The sequence below is a fragment of the Diaphorina citri genome, unplaced genomic scaffold (assembly GCF_000475195.1).
Source record: "Diaphorina citri unplaced genomic scaffold, Diaci psyllid genome assembly version 1.1 scaffold1223, whole genome shotgun sequence".
Taxonomy (NCBI): Eukaryota; Metazoa; Arthropoda; class Insecta; order Hemiptera; family Psyllidae; genus Diaphorina; species Diaphorina citri.
Genome location: NW_007378652.1, coordinates 61567 through 82474, shown reverse-complemented (window position 1 = coordinate 82474; position 20908 = coordinate 61567). Strand labels below are relative to the sequence as shown.

General features: G+C 42.5%; 1 protein-coding gene across 1 annotated transcript; it reads right to left on the bottom strand.

Moving 5' to 3' along the window:
• Nucleotides 1-3239: 3239 nt before the first annotated feature.
• On the bottom strand, nucleotides 3240-15716 carry LOC103514794 (F-BAR and double SH3 domains protein 1-like; the record flags this gene model as incomplete). Its single annotated transcript, XM_026827665.1, has 14 exons — nucleotides 3240-3275; nucleotides 3631-3989; nucleotides 5830-5943; nucleotides 6799-6925; nucleotides 7588-7707; nucleotides 8079-8344; nucleotides 11408-11588; nucleotides 11926-12086; nucleotides 13496-13667; nucleotides 14236-14391; nucleotides 14533-14610; nucleotides 15006-15012; nucleotides 15352-15488; nucleotides 15699-15716. Coding segments are annotated over 14 exons (1932 nt in total), but the record flags the coding sequence as incomplete, so codon positions are not given.
• Nucleotides 15717-20908: the final 5192 nt, after the last annotated feature.

The following is a 20908-nucleotide window of genomic DNA, read 5'->3' as shown; positions in this document are numbered from 1 at the left end:
AATTTTCGCGCTACAACTGTTTGTTGATAAAAACAAGGCACGTTCACACGATCCTCAAATAAGGACAAAAGTTTTGTGTAGTGCTTGGTTGCATAGCGTTGCATTGGTTGCATTTCACGGCGGTAACATGGTATGCTATCCGCATTCTACACTCGGCTGACTCGGCAGCTGTAAAATAGTTGTACCTACCTATTTTTTTCTGCAAAAGTCCAAGGTAGGTAACTAGGTACATAACTTGGAATTTTTTGGTAGGTAAGTAGGTAATAGTAAGAGTGTAGGTAGGTACCTACCTAACCTATCTACCTATCTACATGTCAACAGAAAAAAAACTTCTTTTTTTTTCAAACACTGGATTTTTATTTCACACGATCCTCAAATAAGGACAAAAGTTTTGTGTAGTGCTTGGTTGCATAGTGTTGCATTGGTTGCATTTCACGGCGGTAACATGGCATGCTATCCGCAAATCCGCATTCTACACTCGGCTGACTCGGCAGCTGTAAAATAGTTGTACCTACCTACCTATTTTTTTCTGCAAAAGTCCAAGGTAGGTAGGTAACTAGGTACCTACCTAACTTGGAATTTTTCGGTAGGTAAGTAGGTAATAGTAAGAGTGTAGGTAGGTAGGTATCTACCTAACGACCTAACCTATCTATCTACATGTCAACAGAAAAAAAAAGAAAAAAAAACTTTTTTTTTCAAACACTGGATTTTTATTGATTTAGGTATTCTACATTAGATGTTTTATTATTTTATTACGTACATATTTATTTATATTTTATTTATTAAATAGCTGTTTTTATAGAGCGATTGGTTTACGTAAGAAAATATAGATGGAATGGAAAACAATGAAAACATAACAGTAAGATAAGGTGGTAATGCCTATCTTATTCCAAGAATAGTACCTAGGTTTCCTATTACACTCAAATATACCACTACAAAAAGTTTCACTGGGATTCTACAAATTTTTCTAGAAACCCAAGACACCTACATTTTTCCAATAGAAAGCACCTAAAACCTATTTCGGTAAAGGTACCTATTTCGATCTTTTCGCGGGCTTTCCAACGATATATAATACTAAAAAAAGTCGATTTTACCACTTAGTCCACTCTGCTTCTTGGTGCCTCAATTTTTCTAGAAACCCAAGACACCTACATTTTTCCAATAGAAAGCACCTAAAACTATTAGGTACCTATTTCGGTAAAGGATACAAACATAGCATAGGGCAGAGGTCACTAATGTTGGAGTAAACGTATAGGAGAGCAATATAGGCGGAGGTAAAAGTACATCACGCGTACGTCTAACTCTTAACTAATCGTTTGAAAAAGACTTACCCCGTTACGACGAAAAATGGTTCGCTACGAGTCTTTCTTGACTTCTTTTTAGCCAGCCTATAGTTAGCTTGGTTGGAAGCGCGTCTGCCTTGTAAGCGTTAGGCCGCGGTTCGATTCCCACCCGGGGCGGATTTTATCCTTAACGAATAAAGTTCGTTCTCTGAACGGCTGACTTTTTCCTATCCAGTCTTCCTTCTCTGTTCGATTTCGGGACCTCTTCAAAAAACAAGACTTTTTCTAGGTTTGGAAACAATAACTGCTAAGGTCTCTTATCGTCCTGAAAGCAAAGAGGATAAAATCCACCCCGGGCGGGAATCGAACCCGCCTATCGTCGCGATCGCGGGGCCTAGTCCTAAAAATCGTAATACTTCAACAACTTACTAACAACGTAATATACAAAAGTAAGAAACCCATAGAAAAGGAATAGGTAATTATTGCATTGAGATTTTACACTCTGTGAAGGTAAATAGGGTAGGTATCCTACAAAAAAGTTGGATATGTACCTACCCTATTTAGTTATCCACCTGAACCAAAGTCGTCCCACCTTTGGCTCATCTAACTTATTCACTCTTCCATAATGAAGAACGGGGTAATATTTATCTCATACAGAGGCACATCTGTGAAGGTAAATAGGGTAGGTATCCTACAAAAAAGTTGGATATGTACCTACCCTATTTAGTTATCCACCTGAACCAAAGTCGTCCTATCTTTGGCTCATCTAACTTATTCACTCTTCCATAATGAAGAACGGGGTAATATTTATCTCATACAGAGGCACATGAATATTGAATAATAGATATGGTTAAGAAAGCGGCATAATTAGAGAGAGTTAAGACTTTGATAAGTACAAGAGTATTATTGTATAATGGTTCTAAAAAAATCCATAGAGTTAAACAAAATAGTAGATAACAAAACAAAAACGAAAGTCGAACTTTTCTTCTGGGTGTTAGGTTAAGTTGAGACGATTTCCGGATGGGTGAAAGAGCTCACTAAGACCTAATGAACGTGTATTTTCCTTCCGGGAAACTTTCGGAAACGGTTCCCTTTTTGAATCTGAAAAATCGCCTGTACTAAACCACAGGAAATCCCCATCGGAATCGATTCCGTTTCTGAAAGTTTCCCGAAAATGAAATACCTACTCCTGGCAGGATTCTTCATTAAAGCACACAAAAAATCCCCTCTTCTAAACTCGCAGAAGAAAAATTCGACTAAACGCGTATTTATTTTTCCTTGTTGAACCTAAACTGAGTTATACGTATGTAAGTACTACGGATAACAGAACTCCAGATTTATCCGTTATCCGTAAGTTCAACGGACAACAGAACTCCAGATTCCAATTCCGTTCGCCGTCTTCTCGACATTCTTCCACGACGAGAGATGGGAACAGTCCTACTTTGTCTCCTATTTGACCTTCCCACCAGCCATCATCTACATCATCGTGAACTATCTGCAAACAGAAAACATTATTTTCATCATTTATTTGAAAAACAATTATTTTCAATTTTTCTTTTTCGCGGTATTACATATATCCTTGGGGGTTAGCGAACACTAGTCTTCACAATCACATTTTTTTAGAGGTTTGATAGAGGGAGCTGCCTCTGCCAAACGGCTAACTCATTTCTGATTCCACAAAAAAAAAAAAAAAAAAAATCGACTAAATTTACAGAAAAATTTCTTAAAGGTAACAAAAGAGAATCCCTATTTTTCTTTATATATTTTTTTATTTATAAAAAACAGACTAATATTTAAGCGTTTGATTCTTTCAGTTCTGAAAGTTTTTCCAGTTCAACAGAGAAGGCGCAGCCAGTATTTATCATAGATTTGGAACCATCAACAAAACAATGACAAAAGTCAGAAAACTTAGAAATGTATTGATTGAAGGCTGATTGAATTTCCAAGGGGGAACAATTAATTAGGGTGGGAGGGAGGGGCAGGTGGTGGTACCTTGAGCAAGAAATAAGAAATACATAATCATTAATTATAGTGGGTAATTTTCATTTACCTATTATTTTTATTTTACTATTATTCACCTGCCTCGGTGGTGTAGTGGTCAAGACACTCGCCTGGTAAACAGGGGTTCAATCCCGGCCGTGCAAAGGAATTTTATCCTCAATATAATTTAAGAATTTGACCTCAGTAATAGTAGTAGCCTACTGCTGGAGTAAAGCGACCTTTCAGGGAGTAAAGCGACCTGTACCTAAGCCTCGGAGTGGGATGTGTATGAAATATACGAACTCAGTAGTCCCAACTCTACATATTTCTTTTATTATCAAATTCGTGACGTCACAACAATACTCACGGAGGGAGGTCCCGGGGGTGCTACAGAGGGAGGCGATGATCCCTCCGTCTCTCCCTCCTCCTGTGGGGGAGAGGGGGGAGGGGGAAGGTCTTCATCGTCCTGAGAGGAGCTTGGCCTGACTGGGGGAGGAGGAGGGGGGAAAGCTTTCTCCCCCGAATCGTCTAACATGGGCGTGGCCGCCGTGATGACGATTTGAGCCACGCCTAGCCCGCCCATGTCACCATTGCTGGCGGGGGTAACAGTATTGCTTGTTGCTTTCGTAGGGGACGCCACGGATGGAGGTTCTGGAATGGAGGAAGAAGATTGGTTTAGAAGTTGGAACGTAAAATCAAGCGTTCCGGGAGGTGCGCGAAATGTCCCTGAGATAGACATATGATACCCGAAAGCGAAGAGAGAAGGAAGACAGGATAGGAGAAAGCCAGCCGGATACAATCCGCCCTGGGCAGGAATCGAATCCGTTAATGTTGTTGTTGTTGTTGTTGTTGTTGTTGTTGTTGTTGTTGTTGTTGTTGTTGTTGTTGTTGTTGTTGGTGTTGGTGTTGGTGTTGGTGTTGGTGTTGGTGTTGGTGTTGGTGTTGGTGTTGGTGTTGGTGTTGGTGTTGGTGTTGGTGTTGGTGTTGGTGTTGGTGTTGGTGTTGGTGTTGGTGTTGGTGTTGGTGTTGGTGTTGGTGTTGGTGTTGGTGTTGGTGTTGGTGTTGGTGTTGGTGTTGGTGTTGGTGTTGGTGTTGGTGTTGGTGTTGGTGTTGGTGTTGGTGTTGGTGTTGGTGTTGGTGTTGGTGTTGGTGTTGGTGTTGGTGTTGGTGTTGGTGTTGGTGTTGGTGTTGGTGTTGGTGTTGGTGTTGGTGTTGGTGTTGGTGTTGGTGTTGGTGTTGGTGTTGGTGTTGGTGTTGGTGTTGGTGTTGGTGTTGGTGTTGGTGTTGGTGTTGGTGTTGGTGTTGGTGTTGGTGTTGGTGTTGGTGTTGGTGTTGGTGTTGGTGTTGGTGTTGGTGTTGGTGTTGGTGTTGGTGTTGGTGTTGGTGTTGGTGTTGGTGTTGGTGTTGGTGTTGGTGTTGGTGTTGGTGTTGGTGTTGGTGTTGGTGTTGGTGTTGGTGTTGGTGTTGGTGTTGGTGTTGGTGTTGGTGTTGGTGTTGGTGTTGGTGTTGGTGTTGGTGTTGGTGTTGGAATATATGTGGTCAAGTGAGTTGGAATATATGAGGTCAAGTGAGCGAGCTGGAATATATGGGGCCGAGTGAATTGGAATATATGTGGTCAAGTGAGTTGGAATATATGAGGTCAAGTGAGCGAGCTGGAATATATGGGGCCGAGTGAATTGGAATATATGTGGTCAAGTGAGTTGGAATATATGAGGTCAAGTGAGCGAGCTGGAATATATGGGGCCGAGTGAATTGGAATATATGTGGTCAAGTGAGTTGGAATATATGAGGTCAAGTGAGCGAGCTGGAATATATGGGGCCGAGTGAATTGGAATATATGTGGTCAAGTGAGTTGGAATATATGGGGTCAAGTGAGTTGGAATATATGGGGTCAAGTGAGTTGGAATATACGTATATGGGGTCAAGTGAGTTGGAATATAAGGGGTCAAGTGAGTTGGAATATATGGGGTCAAGTGAGCTGGAACACATACTCTTTCAGGATAGGGGACGTTAAACACAGAGTAGACTACTGCTGGCTGTGGGACTTACACAGGGAGGGGAACAGCTACCCCTAACCAGCCTAGCTAGCTGGCAGTTTTCAAAGGGTTCTCCCTGCTTTTAAAGAACAAGCACAAGTTCTCACGATGATGGACTACGGTTCATGACGAGCCAATTTAACATGGCTAGAAACTTACGTATTCTTGAGAGCTCATTGCAACGGTCAATACATTAATTAGACTTACTTTATCATGGACACTCGTTGCTATCTTGAAAGCCCAGAAGAGGTTAGGTATAGTAGAACAGCCGCGGTAGACAGTAATAGTACACAGAAAAAAGACGGAAGAACCTCTTCTGGGCTTTCAAGATAGCAACGAGTGTCCATGATAAAGTAAGTCTAATTAATGGCTAGAAACTAGAAACCATCAACCCGGTGTATGGGAGAAAAAATGATATCCTTTGTTTATTCTGCCATCATCATTCGGCTACAGCTGAAGTCGCTATAAAAACAACAACAAAAACAACAACAAGTTTCTCCCTTCTGACCCTTTTGAAAAGACTTTCTCACCTATACTAGGAACATTTTCCACGGAGGACTCAGGCTCTTTCTCCTCTTCACTGAACTGAGTTTCATATTGCTCTTGTTGATTTCTACTGATTGTCACCGAGAACCCTGAATCATCTGGAAAACAAGAAAGTAAGTGCCTAAGTATCGCCCATCTGATGAGGGACATACTACGGGATGGACATACTGATGAGGGACATACTACCTACGGGATGGACATTCTGATGAGGGACATACAGTTGTTTCATTGCTACGAAATACCTAAAAGCGGCGGTGAAACACTCATCTTTTTAAACCCAAGGTCACCGAGAACCCTGAATCATCTGGAAAACAAGAAAGTAAGTGCCTAAGTATCGCCCATCTAATGAGGGACATACTACGGGATGGACATATATCACCGAGAACCCTGAATCATCTGGAAAACAAGAAAGTAAGTGCCTAAGTATCGCCCATCTAATGAGGGACATACTACGGGATGGACACTCTGATGAGGGACATACAGTTGTTTCATTGCTACGAAATAAAAGCGGCGGTGAAACACTCATCTTTTTAAACCCAAACCCAAAAGTGAGCATGCCTATAGGGAGATTCTATGCCCTCTCCCAATAAGGTATTTGTAGACACAAAGATTACATAACTTACATCAGCCCCAGGAAACTGGAAGTTGTATGGCGCTGCCGTAGAAACTCCACACAGCTTAGAACAAGTTTTTCCATAATACTAACATTACATTAGTTGAGTAGTTCTGTCTGTCTGAGCGTCTATTCATCATTCCGTGTATATTATATAATCCAAGGTCAGGGCCTATTTAGGAAGAGCCAAGCCCCCCCCTCCCTCGAGCTTCATTTTTTTCCTGTACTGTAAGTCAGACTCCGAAAATTTGGGATCAACCCCCCCCCCTTCTCGACAAAATCCTGGATACAGCCCTGTCTAAGGTAGGACTCCTAGCTCCGTGTCCAAACGAACACTTACCATTGGGATCCCTGTCACCCACCGGGGTGGGTTGTGTGATGATAACCTGCTGGGGGGCTAACAGGAATGAAGGAACATCAGGGGGTGTGAACACAGGTGGTGCGGAGGGGGGAGGGGTTTCATCATCCTGTAGGAGAGAAACAGGTGGTTTGTCAATCAAATCAAAAAACTACTGGGACAAAGGGCTTTTTTGTATTGGTTTGATAGAGGGAACTACAACTGCTAAGATCTTATCGTTCCGAAAGCGAAGAGAGCCAGCCGTTATGAAAATAAAACTTATCAAAATCTGTTTGGCATAAAATCCGTCTGTTTAGGATAAAATCCGTCCCGGGCGGGAATCGAACTCGCGACCTAGCGCTTACAAGGCAAACGCACTACCCTCCAAGCTAACTAGACTGGCAAAGGGACTTCTCAGTCTCATCCTAAAAGCCAGCAACATGTGACGTATCCAGACGGTCACCGCGGTAGGTACCAAATATGAGAAGCGCAACGTTTAACTTCAGTAATGCGTTGACATTGGGAACCGTTCCATCACATTGCATAGCCGCTGCACTGGCTAAGAAACTCTTTATCAAGCAAAATACACGTTTTGCGTAAAGGGAACTGTTCCATCACATTGCATAGCCGCTGCACTGGCTAAGAAACTCTTTATCAAGCAAAATACACGTTTTGCGTAAAGTATTAATGTATTAATAAACCAACGAGAGCAATGATTCCCAAACTGGGGTCCACACGGTCCCCTAGGGGGCCGTAAAGGAGGACTTCGCGACCCCCAGGAAGGTCACTTACATCAGGGGTGAGAGGTTCGCCGTCTTCTCGACATTCTTCCACGACGAGAGATGGGAACAGTCCTACTTTGTCTCCTATTTGACCTTCCCACCAGCCATCATCTACATCATCGTGAACTATCTGCAAACAGAAAACATTATTTTCATCATTTATTTGAAAAACAATTATTTTCAATTTTTCTTTTTCGCGGTATTACATATATCCTTGGGGGTTAGCGAACACTAGTCTTCACAATCACATTTTTTTAGAGGTTTGATAGAGGGAGCTGCCTCTGCCAAAGAAAGTCTTACTGTCCCGAAATGGAAGAGAGAAGGAAGACAGGATAGAAGAAAGCCAGTCGTTCCGAGAACGAACCTTCCTTACCCCTTCAGGATAACTACTATTTGTACCGAACCCGCGTTATCGCCATTCCCCTTAATACCAGACAAGCCTTATTACCGATACCGAGATATTACTCGAAATATTCTAATCAATAAGTTACGAGTACGTACTTTTCTTAGAATTTTCAGCACTTGTCCCTCGGTCAGATCGAGCTCTTCAGGGCACGTTGCCTCATAGTCATACAGAGCTATGGCAAAGATCTCCTTGCTCTTATTCAGGTCTAGATTCTTCACATGACCACTAGAGGGCGGTACTGACTCTTTAACCGTGGTGATGGTGGTGACGGACACTTCCGAGTTGGGTTCCTCGTTCTCATCCACGGTGTAGTCCACGGAGGAGAAGGAAATCTGACTCGTCAGCTGATAAGATGAGGCACCTGGGGCGAAGAAAGAGGGGAAACGAAGGTCGAACGTTATTTTTTAATATCGTTTTTGGCGCAAATTTTTGGTGGAAAAAAAGTCGTATTTTTTTCTCTGTGGCACTTTTGCCAAGGAGATATGAATTTTTAACATTAACCCCCTGACTCCCAAAGCATATTCCACGGTGGGTATTTACCCACATACACCCATGTATTCTTAAGGCCGGGCCACAATCTAAGTTTAAACGCGGTTGTTTAACTCTTGGATTAAACAATCTGATTGGTCGATTTCAAAAATCTCAGTCAATCAGATAAATCAGGTTAAATCCAAGAGATAATCTTGAACACAGTTTAAACTCTGCTTGTGGCCCTGACTAAGTTTAAACGCGGTTGTTTAACTCTTGGATTAAACAATCTGATTGGTCGATTTCAAAAATCTCAGCCAATCAGATAAATCAGGTTAAATCCAAGAGATAATCTTGAACACAGTTTAAACTCTGCTTGTGGCCCTGGCCACTACCTAAATGGTCATTTACCATTACTACTGAGTTCTAAACACACTCAGTACCTTTAGACAAAATTCAGTACCTTCAGGTTAAAATTTAGTACCTTTTTGGATGTACTGTGCTGATTAGCCGTCAAAATTTGCTTTTGTTACTCTTTTGTTCGCCACCCCCGGTTGAGAATGGCTGCATTACGGGACTTGAAATATACGAGGGAATCGAATCCGGGAATGTCCTACCTTCTGTCCACTTTCCTTGAGCGCCACCAGGGCGGCAATCTTCTTGTTGTTTTCCCTCGTGTTGACAGTTTCCCGCTGAATTCGCGTGGCCCATCGTCTCGCCTCCTGACTCAGAATGCTGATCACATTGGGATGATCAGCAGTGATACGATCGATGGTGTCGTTATCACACGGCTCGAATTCGTACTGAATATGTTGCTTCAGCACCGGGTAGTACAGGTAGATGCACTGCATGTTGTACTCCCGAGTCATCGAAGGTGGGATTCGAACCCGGGACCTTCTGCATGGCAAGCAAGCGCGTTACCACTGGACCAACCGTGCTCTATATTAAGTATATTTTTAAGTGTCTACTCTAAAGTTTTGAGGGTTAACGAACTGAGGTTTAAAGCTGTCTCCACACATAGTCGACCTCGTCGATTGACGATGTGCGAAGAGGTGAATCTGGTAGTGGCAGTGTTAGCAAGGGAAATTTCAGGCTGGTATTCTCCCTGTTCCCCCAGCCAGACTTTAGCAAATATGGCAAAGGACATCATCGTTCATTAAATTTTGGGCCGAATCGGGTCTTGGAGGTAATTTTGCCTGTGATCTACAGTTCGCTGAACCACTAAGAAACGAACTGAGGTTTAAAGCTGTCTCCACACATAGTCGACCTCGTCGATTGACGATGTGCGAAGAGGTGAATCTGGTAGTGGCAGTGTCCCTTTGAGAAATTTCTCATGTTGTACTCCCGAGTCAGCTGAAAATAGATCAACAAACGAACTGAGGTTTAAAGCTGTCTCCACACATAGTCGACCTCGTCGATTAACGATGTGAAGAGGTGAATCTGGTAGTGGCAGTGTCCCTTTGAGAAATTTCTTTAGCAAGGGAAATTTCAGGCTGGTATCCTCCCTGTTCCCCCAGCCAGACTTTAGCCAATATGGCAAAGGACATCATTGTTCATTAAATTTTGGGCCGAATCGGGTCTTGGAGGTAATTTTGCCTGTGATCTACAGTTCGCTGAACCACTAAGAAGGGTTCTACCTACCCATGAAGAATATTTCCTATTGGACTTTGGGCATTTGGGCCCATAAGGCTTTGCTTCTACAAACGGATTCGTAGAAGCTTAACCCATCCTTTGGGCTTGTTTGCCCCCTACAGCTAAGCCTCGGATTGGGCTTTTTGTGTATGGAGTTGAGCAAATTCCACAAACGGATGGAAAGAGACCACTAAGAAGGGTTCTACCTACCCATGAAGAATATTTCCTATTGGACTTTGGGCATTTGGGCCCATAAGGCTTTGCTTCTACAAACAGATTCGTAGAAGCTTAACCCATCCTTTGGGCTTGTTTGCCACCTACAGTTAAGCCTCGGATTGGGCTTTTTGTGTATGGAGTTGAGCAAATTCCACAAACGGATGGAAAGATATTTTTTCCAACATTAAAGTTCATTAGAAACAAAGCAAGACAAACTCCGACCATTTCAAGAGCTCCTATTAAACAATTCTCTCTCTCTATCTTCCCACAACCATGTCCCTTTATTTCTCTTTCTCCTTCTCTCCCTACCAACCTATCCCTTTATTTTTCTCTCTTCTTCCTCTCTCTCTCGCCTTCTCTTGTCCATCCCTCTCTCTCCCTACCAACCTATCCCTTTATTTTTCTCTCTTCTTCCTCTCTCTCTCTCTCTTTCGCCTTCTCTTGTCCATCCCTCTCTCTCCCTACCAACCTATCCCATTATTTCTCTCTCTCCTTCTCTTCCCACAAACCTATTTCTCTCTCATATTCTCTTATTTTTTCTCTCCCTCCCTCTTATCTCTCTATCTGAGCTTTCTAATCCCTCTCTCAAACTTTTTCTCTCTTCTTCTTTCTCCTCTGCTTCCTCTCTCTCTCTCTCTGTTGTCCCATTCTCATTATTGTTGCACTCTCTTTTATTACTGCTTACGGCTTCCTGTTTTGTCTCTGGATATCCTTCTTTGTTTTTTTTTTGTTTTTTTTTTCTCAAGTTTGAAACTGTAACAACGGAGTTCTTATCGTCCCGACAGAATAGGAGAAAGTTGACTATAAACCGCAAAGGTTTTATCCCGAAAGCGAAGAAAGAAGGAAGACAGGATAGGAGAAAGCCACAAGTTCCGAAAACGAACCGGTTTAGGATGGCCCCGGGTGGGAATCGAACCCGCGACCTAGCACGTACGCTAGCTTCCAAACTAGATAGACTAAATTGATCATTTTTACCTATATTCATTGATTCTGTAGGTGGATACCTAAGTACATTTTTTCCTTTCGGAAATGCCTCTTCGTGCACAGAGCGGCATAATACGACTAAACACTTAATCCCTCGGCCACAGAGTTTGGCTAGTTGACCTACCTGTGTGTAATGAATTGTCCATGGGAACACTCTCCTCCCTGTCCACATCCAGATAGTTGTGCGGCACAAACCCTTCCTCTCCCTTATAGTTGCGAGCTCTCAGCCAGCCATCTCCATCGCCATCTCCAATCACCTCCAGCTGCTCGTTCTCCACGATCGAAAGCTCGTCCGGATTTTGAGCCTGGAAAGCGGACAGAAGAATTTGAGTATTCCCTTTGGAACTCAAAACAAACCAAACAAAAGCGAAAACTCTATGCCCTGAGGAAAAACTAAACTTGGGCAAGTGATTGTCCCATTGTGTGTTTGGTCTCGAGCTTAAGGTTCGTTCCCACTTGTCGTTCGGATGAAAAAGTTGTGAGAAAAAAAATCGTGTAGTGGGAACACTCATTTAAATTACATTGTCTACAGGCTACAGGACATTCAAAGAAAAAAAAATATAGGAAGCTCGGTACAAGTGGGAACGGGTCTTTAGTGATAATCGTAGCTATGATCAATTCATCATCAATGTTCCTACTTACAGTGTAGGAATACAGGGCTATACATTTGTACACAGGGCCGGTATGTTCGGGGGGCAGGGCTGCCGGTTCCTCCCCATCCTGGGGCCCCCAGTCCACCTGAGTAGGATCGTCCCATCCCGCTGTCAGCTGCTCTATCCTCTGTCTCTCTTGCTCGAGCATAGCTGTGGAAAGACAATACTCGTTATGACCTTTGAACGCTTAGTGCTCCGGGCATCATAAAATTCCTCCGATTTTGAAATCTATAACAAAAAGGTTGTGTACAGACGGGGTCGGCATTTTTCGTCAGCCTCTCAATCAGCCCTAACTAGAGTGATTGCTTTGGGCTGACACTTGGCTTTGGCTATAAATTTTACGAGTGGATGCCCTCCGCACTCAACCTTTAGCAAGGGAAATTCAGACTGTTATACTCCCTGTTTAAAGTCCCCCAGCCAGACTAAGCTGGTCTTCTCCCTGTTTAACGTTCCCCAGCCAGACTTTTTTTTATATGGAAATAATTAGGCTTGCCAAACGTCCCGAATTGGCCGGGACAGTCCCGAATTTCAGGGGGTGTCCCGGCGTCCCGTTCAGTTTTTCATTTTGGGGCGTTTTGTCCCGAACTTCCGTTTTTGTCCCAGAAAAAATTCGGGACGCGTTTTTTAACTTTAAAATTAGGTACCTCTATAAATCAGAATTTGTTCTTAACTTGTTTAAATTTGTCATGCTTTCATCAGTTTGCTCTTCCACTTTGCTAAACCTTTATAAACAAGAAAATGTTGTATTAAACCGCCTTAAACGAAAAAAATGAGCTGGTCCCTTGGATTCTCGTTATCACCTATCGTACCTATGTACATATCGTACCTATGTGATTTCGCGATTATGTTCGCGGATTTCGCGATTATGGTCGCGGATTTGGCGATTTTGTTCGCGGATTTCACGATTATGTTCCCGGATTTCGTGATTATGTTCGCGGATTTGGCAATTTTGTTCGCGAATTTGGCGATTATGTTCGCGGATTTGCCGATTATGTGCGCAGATTTGGCGATTATGTTCGCGGATTTCGCGATTATGCTCGCGGATTTGGCGATTATGTTCGCGGATTTGGCGATTATGTTCGCGGATTTGGCGATTATGTTCGCGGATTTGGCGATTATGTTCGCGGATTTGGCGATTATGTTCGCGGATTTGGCGATTATGTTCGCGGATTTGGCGATTATGTTCGCGGATTTGGCGATTATGTTCGCGGATTTGGCGATTATGTTCGCGGATTTGGCGATTATGTTCGCGGATTTGGCGATTATGTTCGCGGATTTCGCCGATTTGCGATTATGTTCGCGGATTTCGCGATTTATGTTCGCGGATTCGCGATTATGTTCGCGGAATTTCGCGATTGATATGTTCGCGCGGATTTCGCGATTATTTTCGCGGATTTCGCGATTATTTTCGCGGATTTGGCGATTTTGTTCGCGGATTTTGCGATTATGTTCGCGGATTTGGCAATTATGTTCGCGGATTCGCGTCCCGAATCGACATTTTGGATATTTGGCAAGCCTAGAAATAATTAAATAAATTCGATTCAAATCAATTCACGTACCCCATTCCCCATCGATTTCGGTCGAGTCTGGTCGAGTCGACTCCCTATGAGCTCCGCCACTGGTGTTCTCCTGTTCTTCCTCACTGGCATGTTTCTCCATACTGGCATTGGCATGCTCCGAGGTGGCATCGTTATAGTCACTGTCGTACATTGAGTCGGATCCGTGCGTGTCCTGAAATGGAAGGTATGACACTGTTAAACTGTTTTAAATTGGCGAGCCGAAGCTCTGCCGCTCTCCTTCCCAGACAGCACACATTCATGTCTAAAGCTACGTTTCCACTTGGGCGCCTTTTGCCGTGCGGAACGCCAGCCTACAAAAGTTGCCTAAGTGGAAACGTGCCGTGGGCCACGAGTAAAATGTCGCGCGGCCTCAGGATTTCAACTCGCCTACGACTTCAGCTGTAGCCGAATGGTGATGACAGAATAAAGAAAGGATATATTTTTCAACTTACTGTAATACAACGGGGTGATTATCTCTAGCCTTGTTTATTATAATTAAGGACAAAACACACTACCATCACGTCAGGTGAGCTCACGTGTCATGAGGGCAGTGTGGCTATCATAAACGAAATTACCTACAATATTAAGGGAAACCTTTGAACTGCGTCTTTCTGACTCCTTATGAGCACTCATGAGGGCAGTGTGGCTATCATAAACGAAATTACCTACAATATTAAGGGAAACCTTTGAACTGCGTCTTTCTGACTCCTTATGAGCTCACGTGACGTGACGTGACTTACCGCATCAGTCCTCATAGACAGAGAGCTGGCAGATCGTTGCATGTCCTGTTCCTGCACAGCTAGACTCTCCATGTCCATGTCTGCCAACCATTCATCTACATTGACATCTCCTGCTTTCAAACATTCCAGTCGTGCCTCAGCCTTTACCTTGCCAGTCTGAAATGGAAAGAAAGATACTCATGGAACTTGGCCTGCCGATGCCTTGCGCTCAGATTCAGGGTAGTATTTCAGGGGGCCGAAGTTAACTTCTCTCCTTTACTGTAGGCCAAACTCTGAAATTTTGGGCATGCAACTTACCTCGGATCTCCTTATAGCTTGTTTCAGTTCTTCTATTTTCGTGTCAATGTCCGGTCCATTCGGGTCGTTTGGATCCGTCTGAAAACCAAGGGAACAAATCATTGTAAGTTAGGGTATGTTTAGCACGAGAATAGTTAGTCCACCCTAGAGTCCCTAGTCCTAGACAATCTAGATTTAAAGAAAACGTACAGCAAGAAGTGCCCCACCATGATAAGAAATGATTTTTATTCTCACGTTTCCCAGGAGTCTACGAGGTAGGAGAGATAGGTACCTACTATCTTTAATGAGTTTCATTAGGAGTTTTGCCACCTCCCCTATATTATATTATTTCCTATCAGTTTTGCCATTACTTTAGACATTTTCCAATTTTCTATCGTCACTCGTCATCACCGTTGCTTTTAACTTTTTTACTTTCCTTATCCTATAGTCCTATAGGAAGGAAAGTATTACTTTCCTTATCCTATACTCCTTACTCCACTCCTATAGGAAGGAAATCTAAAGTAATGGCAAAACTGATAGGAAATAATATAATATAGGGGAGGTGGCAAAACTCCTAATGAAACTCATTAAAGATAGTAGGTAGATACCTATCCACAACCATGTCCCTTTATTTCTCTTTCTCCTTCTCTCCCTACCAACCTATCCCTTTATTTTTCTCTCTTCTTCCTCTCTCTCTCTCTCTCGCCTTCTCTTGTCCATCCCTCTCTCTCCCTACCAACCTATCCCTTTATTTTTCTCTCTTCTTCCTCTCTCTCTCGCCTTCTCTTGTCCGTCCCTCTCTCTCCCTACCAACCTATGGACCATCAGGTGCTTACTCACTTTTCTTCGATGTCGCGAGCTTTGTCCCGCACATCATGAGCACAATGTTCCTCGTCAAAGTATAACTTCTTGTTCTTGTCCACATCTTGCACGCTTGCTTGCACTTCTTTCTGAATGTTGGCCAACTGTTCCGAACACTAGAAAAAAGGCGTTTCATGTCAATGGAGACTCCTACTAATTATTACCAGCCTGTCTAGTATCCGGTTTCTAAAGAAGCTTTTACGATCATTCCAGGGGACGATTTCGGGACGATAATACCCACCTCCGCAATTATATGTACTTCCCTCTATCAGACCTCTTTGAAAAGTCCTCAGATAAGGTTCATACCATGATAAGGGATACTTTACCTTCCTGGCCGCCTGTAAGTTTTAGTCTTCTTCTTCTTCTTCTTCTTCTTCTTCTTCTTCTTCTTCTTCTTCTTCTTCGCTTTGTCCCGTGTACAGACGGGGTCGGCGTTTTTCGTCAGACTCTCAATCAGCCCTAACTAGGGTGATTGCTCTGTTTAGTTTAGTACAGACGCCAAAAGAGGTGAAACGAAGTTCAGTAGAGGGAAAATTTGGGAGTGGTTCAATGAACTGTGGAAACTCACTCGGAAAAATCTTCGTGTTTTCTTCTTCAGACCAAAGAGTTAGTCTGTACTCTGTACAAGATAACAATATGGCAACAGTTCAACTCAGCGACAATTTGTTTTTAGATACTCGTATACTGAAAAATGTTCAAGACAAAGCCTGCTCATATAATGGCTGACTTTTTATTATTATTATTACTACTACTACTACTACTACTACCTCCTTAGAGATTTGATAGAGGAAACTGTATCATCCCGAAAGCGAAGAGAGAAGGGAGACAGGATATGAGAAAGGCAGTCGTTCCGAGAACGAACATTATCCGTTCGGGGGATAAAATCCGCCCCGGGTGGAGACAATTTGTTTTTAGATACTCGTATACTGAAAAATGTTCAAGACAAAGCCTGCTCATATAATGGCTGACTTTTTATTATTATTATTATTACTGTAACTGCTAAGGTCTTATCATCCCGAAAGCGAAGAGAGAAGGGAGACAGGATATGAGAAAGGCAGCCGTTCCGAGAACGAACATTATCCGTTCGGGGGATAAAATCCGCCCCGGGTGGAATCGAACCCGCTGCCTAGCGCTTACAAGGCAGACGACACAGCGACACACCCACCAAGCTAACTTGGCTGGCTGAGCAAACCGTTCAAGTAGGTAAAGGTGTAGGGGGTTTGCCAGCCTAGTTAGCTTAGTTGGTAGCGCGTCTGCCTTGTAAGCGAGCCCCGGTCGGGAATCGAACCAGTGGCCTAGCACTTACAAGGCAGACGATCGTTCCCAGCTAGCTAGGCTGGCACATAGGGTTTTAGTGACCCTGTCAATTTTGAAAACATAAAAATAGACCTAGGAGACAGAAATCGTTTAAAGCTAGCATAGAATTTAATAGGAGTTCTCATAAAAGAGGGGGATAAAATGGCACATATTCAAAAGCTGTGAAAAGGAAACAAGGCCTTCCCCCTTTCCCTCATCTTATATCACCCCTCCCTTGATATTCCTTCCTCCCTTAGTCCCTTCGAATCTCTCTCTCCCTCCTTTCTTCCTCTACCACATATTCAAAAGCTGTGAAAAGGAAACAAGGCCTTCCCCCTTTCCCTCATCTTATATCACCCCTCCCTTGATATTCCTTCCTCCCTTAGTCCCTTCGAATCTCTCTCTCCCTCCTTTCTTCCTCTACCAGGTATCCCCTCTTCTTATATTACCCCTTCCTCGCTCCTCCCTTACATCTCCCTCCTACCTCCTATGGTTTTACTACCTCCTCCACTCTACTGTTTTCCTAGTTCCTACCCCTCCTCTAACATATTCAAAAGCTGTGAAAAGGAAACAAGGCCTTCCCCCTTTCCCTCATCTTATATCACCCCTCCCTTGCTATTCCTTCCTCCCTTCGAATCTCTCTCCCTCCTTTCTTCCTCTCCCTTACATCTCCCTCCTACCTCCTATGGTTTTACTACCCCCTCCACTCTACTGTTTTCCTAGTTCCTACCCCTCCTCTGCTTGTCTACCTCTTCTTCTCCTATACCCCCCCCCTTCTTCTCCATTCTTTCTCCTGGTAAACCTTCTTCTTCTTCCTCCACAACCCCCTCCTTCTTTTTCCCCACCCTCTCTCCTATCCTAGTTCACCCTGCCACCCCTCTCTCTCTCCCCCTCCCTCTCTCTCTCCCTCCCCTCTTTTTAATCTTTTTCGAGAGTTGGAGAAACGGAAAATATGTATAAATGAAAAGTGGGGTTGACTTGCGCAGTGTGAAGCAGAAATATGCTCTTGATAATGTTCGGGGTTTTTGAAACAAAAATCGGCTGTGAACATCACACGACTTTCTTTATCTTCGAGCTGAAATCCGGCAAAAAGTGACCAAAATACCGTCGACCGTTGCACCGATCTTCACCAAAAGTTTAACCTTAACAGCTTATCACATTTGAAGGTTTCATACCACATTTCAAGTAGGTACCTACTTATCTAGCTGAATTCTCGTTCTCGAGATATGTTGTTTATAGAGACACGCGGACCAATGGCTGAAACTTTGGATTTAGGCTCTAGGGACCGTAAAACGTGTTTTGGAAGAAAAAACTGACCATCGAAAATTTTCTTTAATGTTCGGGGTTTTTGAAACAAAAATCGGCTGTGAACATCACACGACTTTCTTTATCTTCGAGCTGAAATCCGGCAAAAAGTGACCGAAATACCGTCGACCGTTGCACCGATCTTAACCAAAAGTTTAACCTTAACAGCTTATCACATTTGAAGGTTTCATACCACATTTCAAGTAGGTACTTACTTATCTAGCTGAATTCTCGCTCTCGAGATATGTTGTTTATAGACAGACACACTCGGACCAATGGCTGAAACTTTGGATTTAGGCTCTAGGGACCGTAAAACGTGTTTTGGCACTAAAAACTGACCATCGAAAATTTTCTCATCTTCGAGCTGAAATCCGGCAAAAAGTGACCGAAATACCGTCGACCGTTGCACCGATCTTAACCAAAAGTTTAACCTTAACAGCTTTTCGGTGTAATTGAGGAGCTGGGTGCAAAAAGGGCAATAAATGAAAATCATCAAACTGAGATATTTAACTTTAAAGTTTTCAATTTTACATCAAAATCCTTGAACGTTCTATTCAAAAACCCGTTTTACGCAGAAAGGGCAAAAAATCCATATTTCCCTTTTTGCACCCAGCTCCTCAATTCAATAATATCTCGGGAACTGTATGAGCTAGAGACTTGAAATTTGGAATGTAGTTCAAAAATGTGATAATAAGGACCCAAAAAACGTTTGGTTGAGATAGGTGCTGCGGTTGGCGGTATTTTGACCGCTTTTTGGCGGTTGTCGACCGTTCGGTTTTCGGTTATATATTGACTAAGCGGTTAGAGATATTGTAAAAGCTAAGGTAAAAGAATACCCAAATAATTACGAGTATATCTCTTTTCCTTTCCCTCTCTTTTACCTTTCTCTCTTTCTCCTTATCTTTTTCTCCCTCTGGTTAGTTTGGAGGATATCGCGTCTGCCTTGTTACCCCTAGGTCGTGGGTTCGATTCCCAACCGCGGGGGAAGGGGGGGATTTTATCCTAAACAGATGAGGTTCGTTCTCGGAACGGCTGACTTTCTCCTATTCCTGTCGTCCTTCTCTCTTCGGTCTCGGGCGATAAGACCTTAGCAGTCACGGTTCCCTTTATCTTTTTCTGCTTCCTTGCCTTTTCCCGTGTTCTGACGGGGCCGGCGTTTTTCGTCAGCCTCTCAATCAGCCCTAGCTGATTGCTTTGGGCTAACATTTGGTTTTGGCTACGAAAATTTTACGAGTCCGTCGCACTCAACCTTTGCTAATTCTTTAGCAAGGGAAATTTCAGACTGATATCCTCCCTGCTTTAAGTTAATAGGACAAGGTAGAACGGAGACTTTGCTAATTCTTTAGCAAGGGAAATTTCAGACTGATATCCTCCCTGCTTTAAGTTAATAGGACAAGGTAGAACGGAGAAAAAAAAAGGCTGTACCCATTCTTTTTACTCTCTCGGGGTATGTTACACTTGACCCACTTTGTATGTTCCTCTTTCAAACTCGAGTTAAACTCATTACATTAGTAATTTTTCCAACTTTCCCACAGGGCCCACTAATCTGAAGCTTTTTTTATTACTATCATTATATATATATATATATATATGAACGGGATGAGGCGTTATGTACAAGGACTCAACTCTACCGAGTTCCACTTCTTCCCCTACATTGATTTTGGAAAAGGGTACGAGGGGTAGTAGCGAGTGCTGCTCCTTTTTGATTTGATACAACTGATACAAGATCAGTTAGAGGAGGAGAACTATCGATAGTCGGCACCATCGATAGTTATCGATATTTTTTTAAAAAAAAAACTATCGATAACTATCGATAGTTTTCGATAGTTTTTTTTTATTACATATTTCCCTTGTTGCTAAAGGTCTTATCCCCCAAAAAGACCTTTAACCTAACCTAATTGAAAGAAAATTATTAACTGTACACGTATTATAATATTATAATTTAGGTCACAGGGTTTTATTTCAACATTTTTTTTTTATTTATTTATTTATTTTTTTTTTTACAAAATATATTTTTTTTATATAGATTTGTATACATCTATGTTTTTTTTTACAATTTTTTTGACACTTTTCACTTCTAAAACGACCAAAACAAACGAAAAATGTGCAGAAAAACAGGAAGGCAGGGAAACTATCTATTGAGATGTTGCCTTAGCAACCAGAATACAGAGTGGACTAATGATTGTAAATACTGGGTGGATACAATTTTATTGTACGAAGAAGAACTCGTATGTAAAGTGAAGAATAAATGTAAGATCGAAGATGTATTATTGGAAAATTAATGACACTGAAAAAGCTCAGGGAGGAGAGGAAGGCAGGGAAACTATCTATTGAGATGTTGCCTTAGCAACCAGAATACAGAGTGGACTAATGATTGTAAATACTGGGTGGATACAATTTTATTGTACGAAGAAGAACTCGTATGTAAAGTGAAGAATAAATGTAAGATCGAAGATGTATTATTGGAAAATTAATGACACTGAAAAAGCTCAGGGAGGAGAGGAAGGCAGGGAAACTATCTATTGAGATGTTGCCTTAGCAACCAGAATACAGAGTGGACTAATGATTGTAAATACTGGGTGGATACACAACAGGTTATAAGGCAGACATCCTAAAATCAAATATCCCTATAATTCCTAGGTCCTGGGTGTATGGATATGTACAAAACATGTACTTAGATACTGTAGATCGCGTGATCTATTAGTAGTGATTAATGATCCTAAGCAATTAATCCTAAAATTTGCCTACAAGTGTTTGATAATTTGTGTTTTCTCGCACGATGCATAGGTACTGTCGACAAAACAAAACAGAAATCCATGGGTACCTACACCTAATAATAATATACGTGTGTATAATTAATAATGCTGGCATTTCCCCTGTTTGCACCAAGAATAAGGGATCTAAGATGTAATTCGGCGATTTTGTATCCATTTAA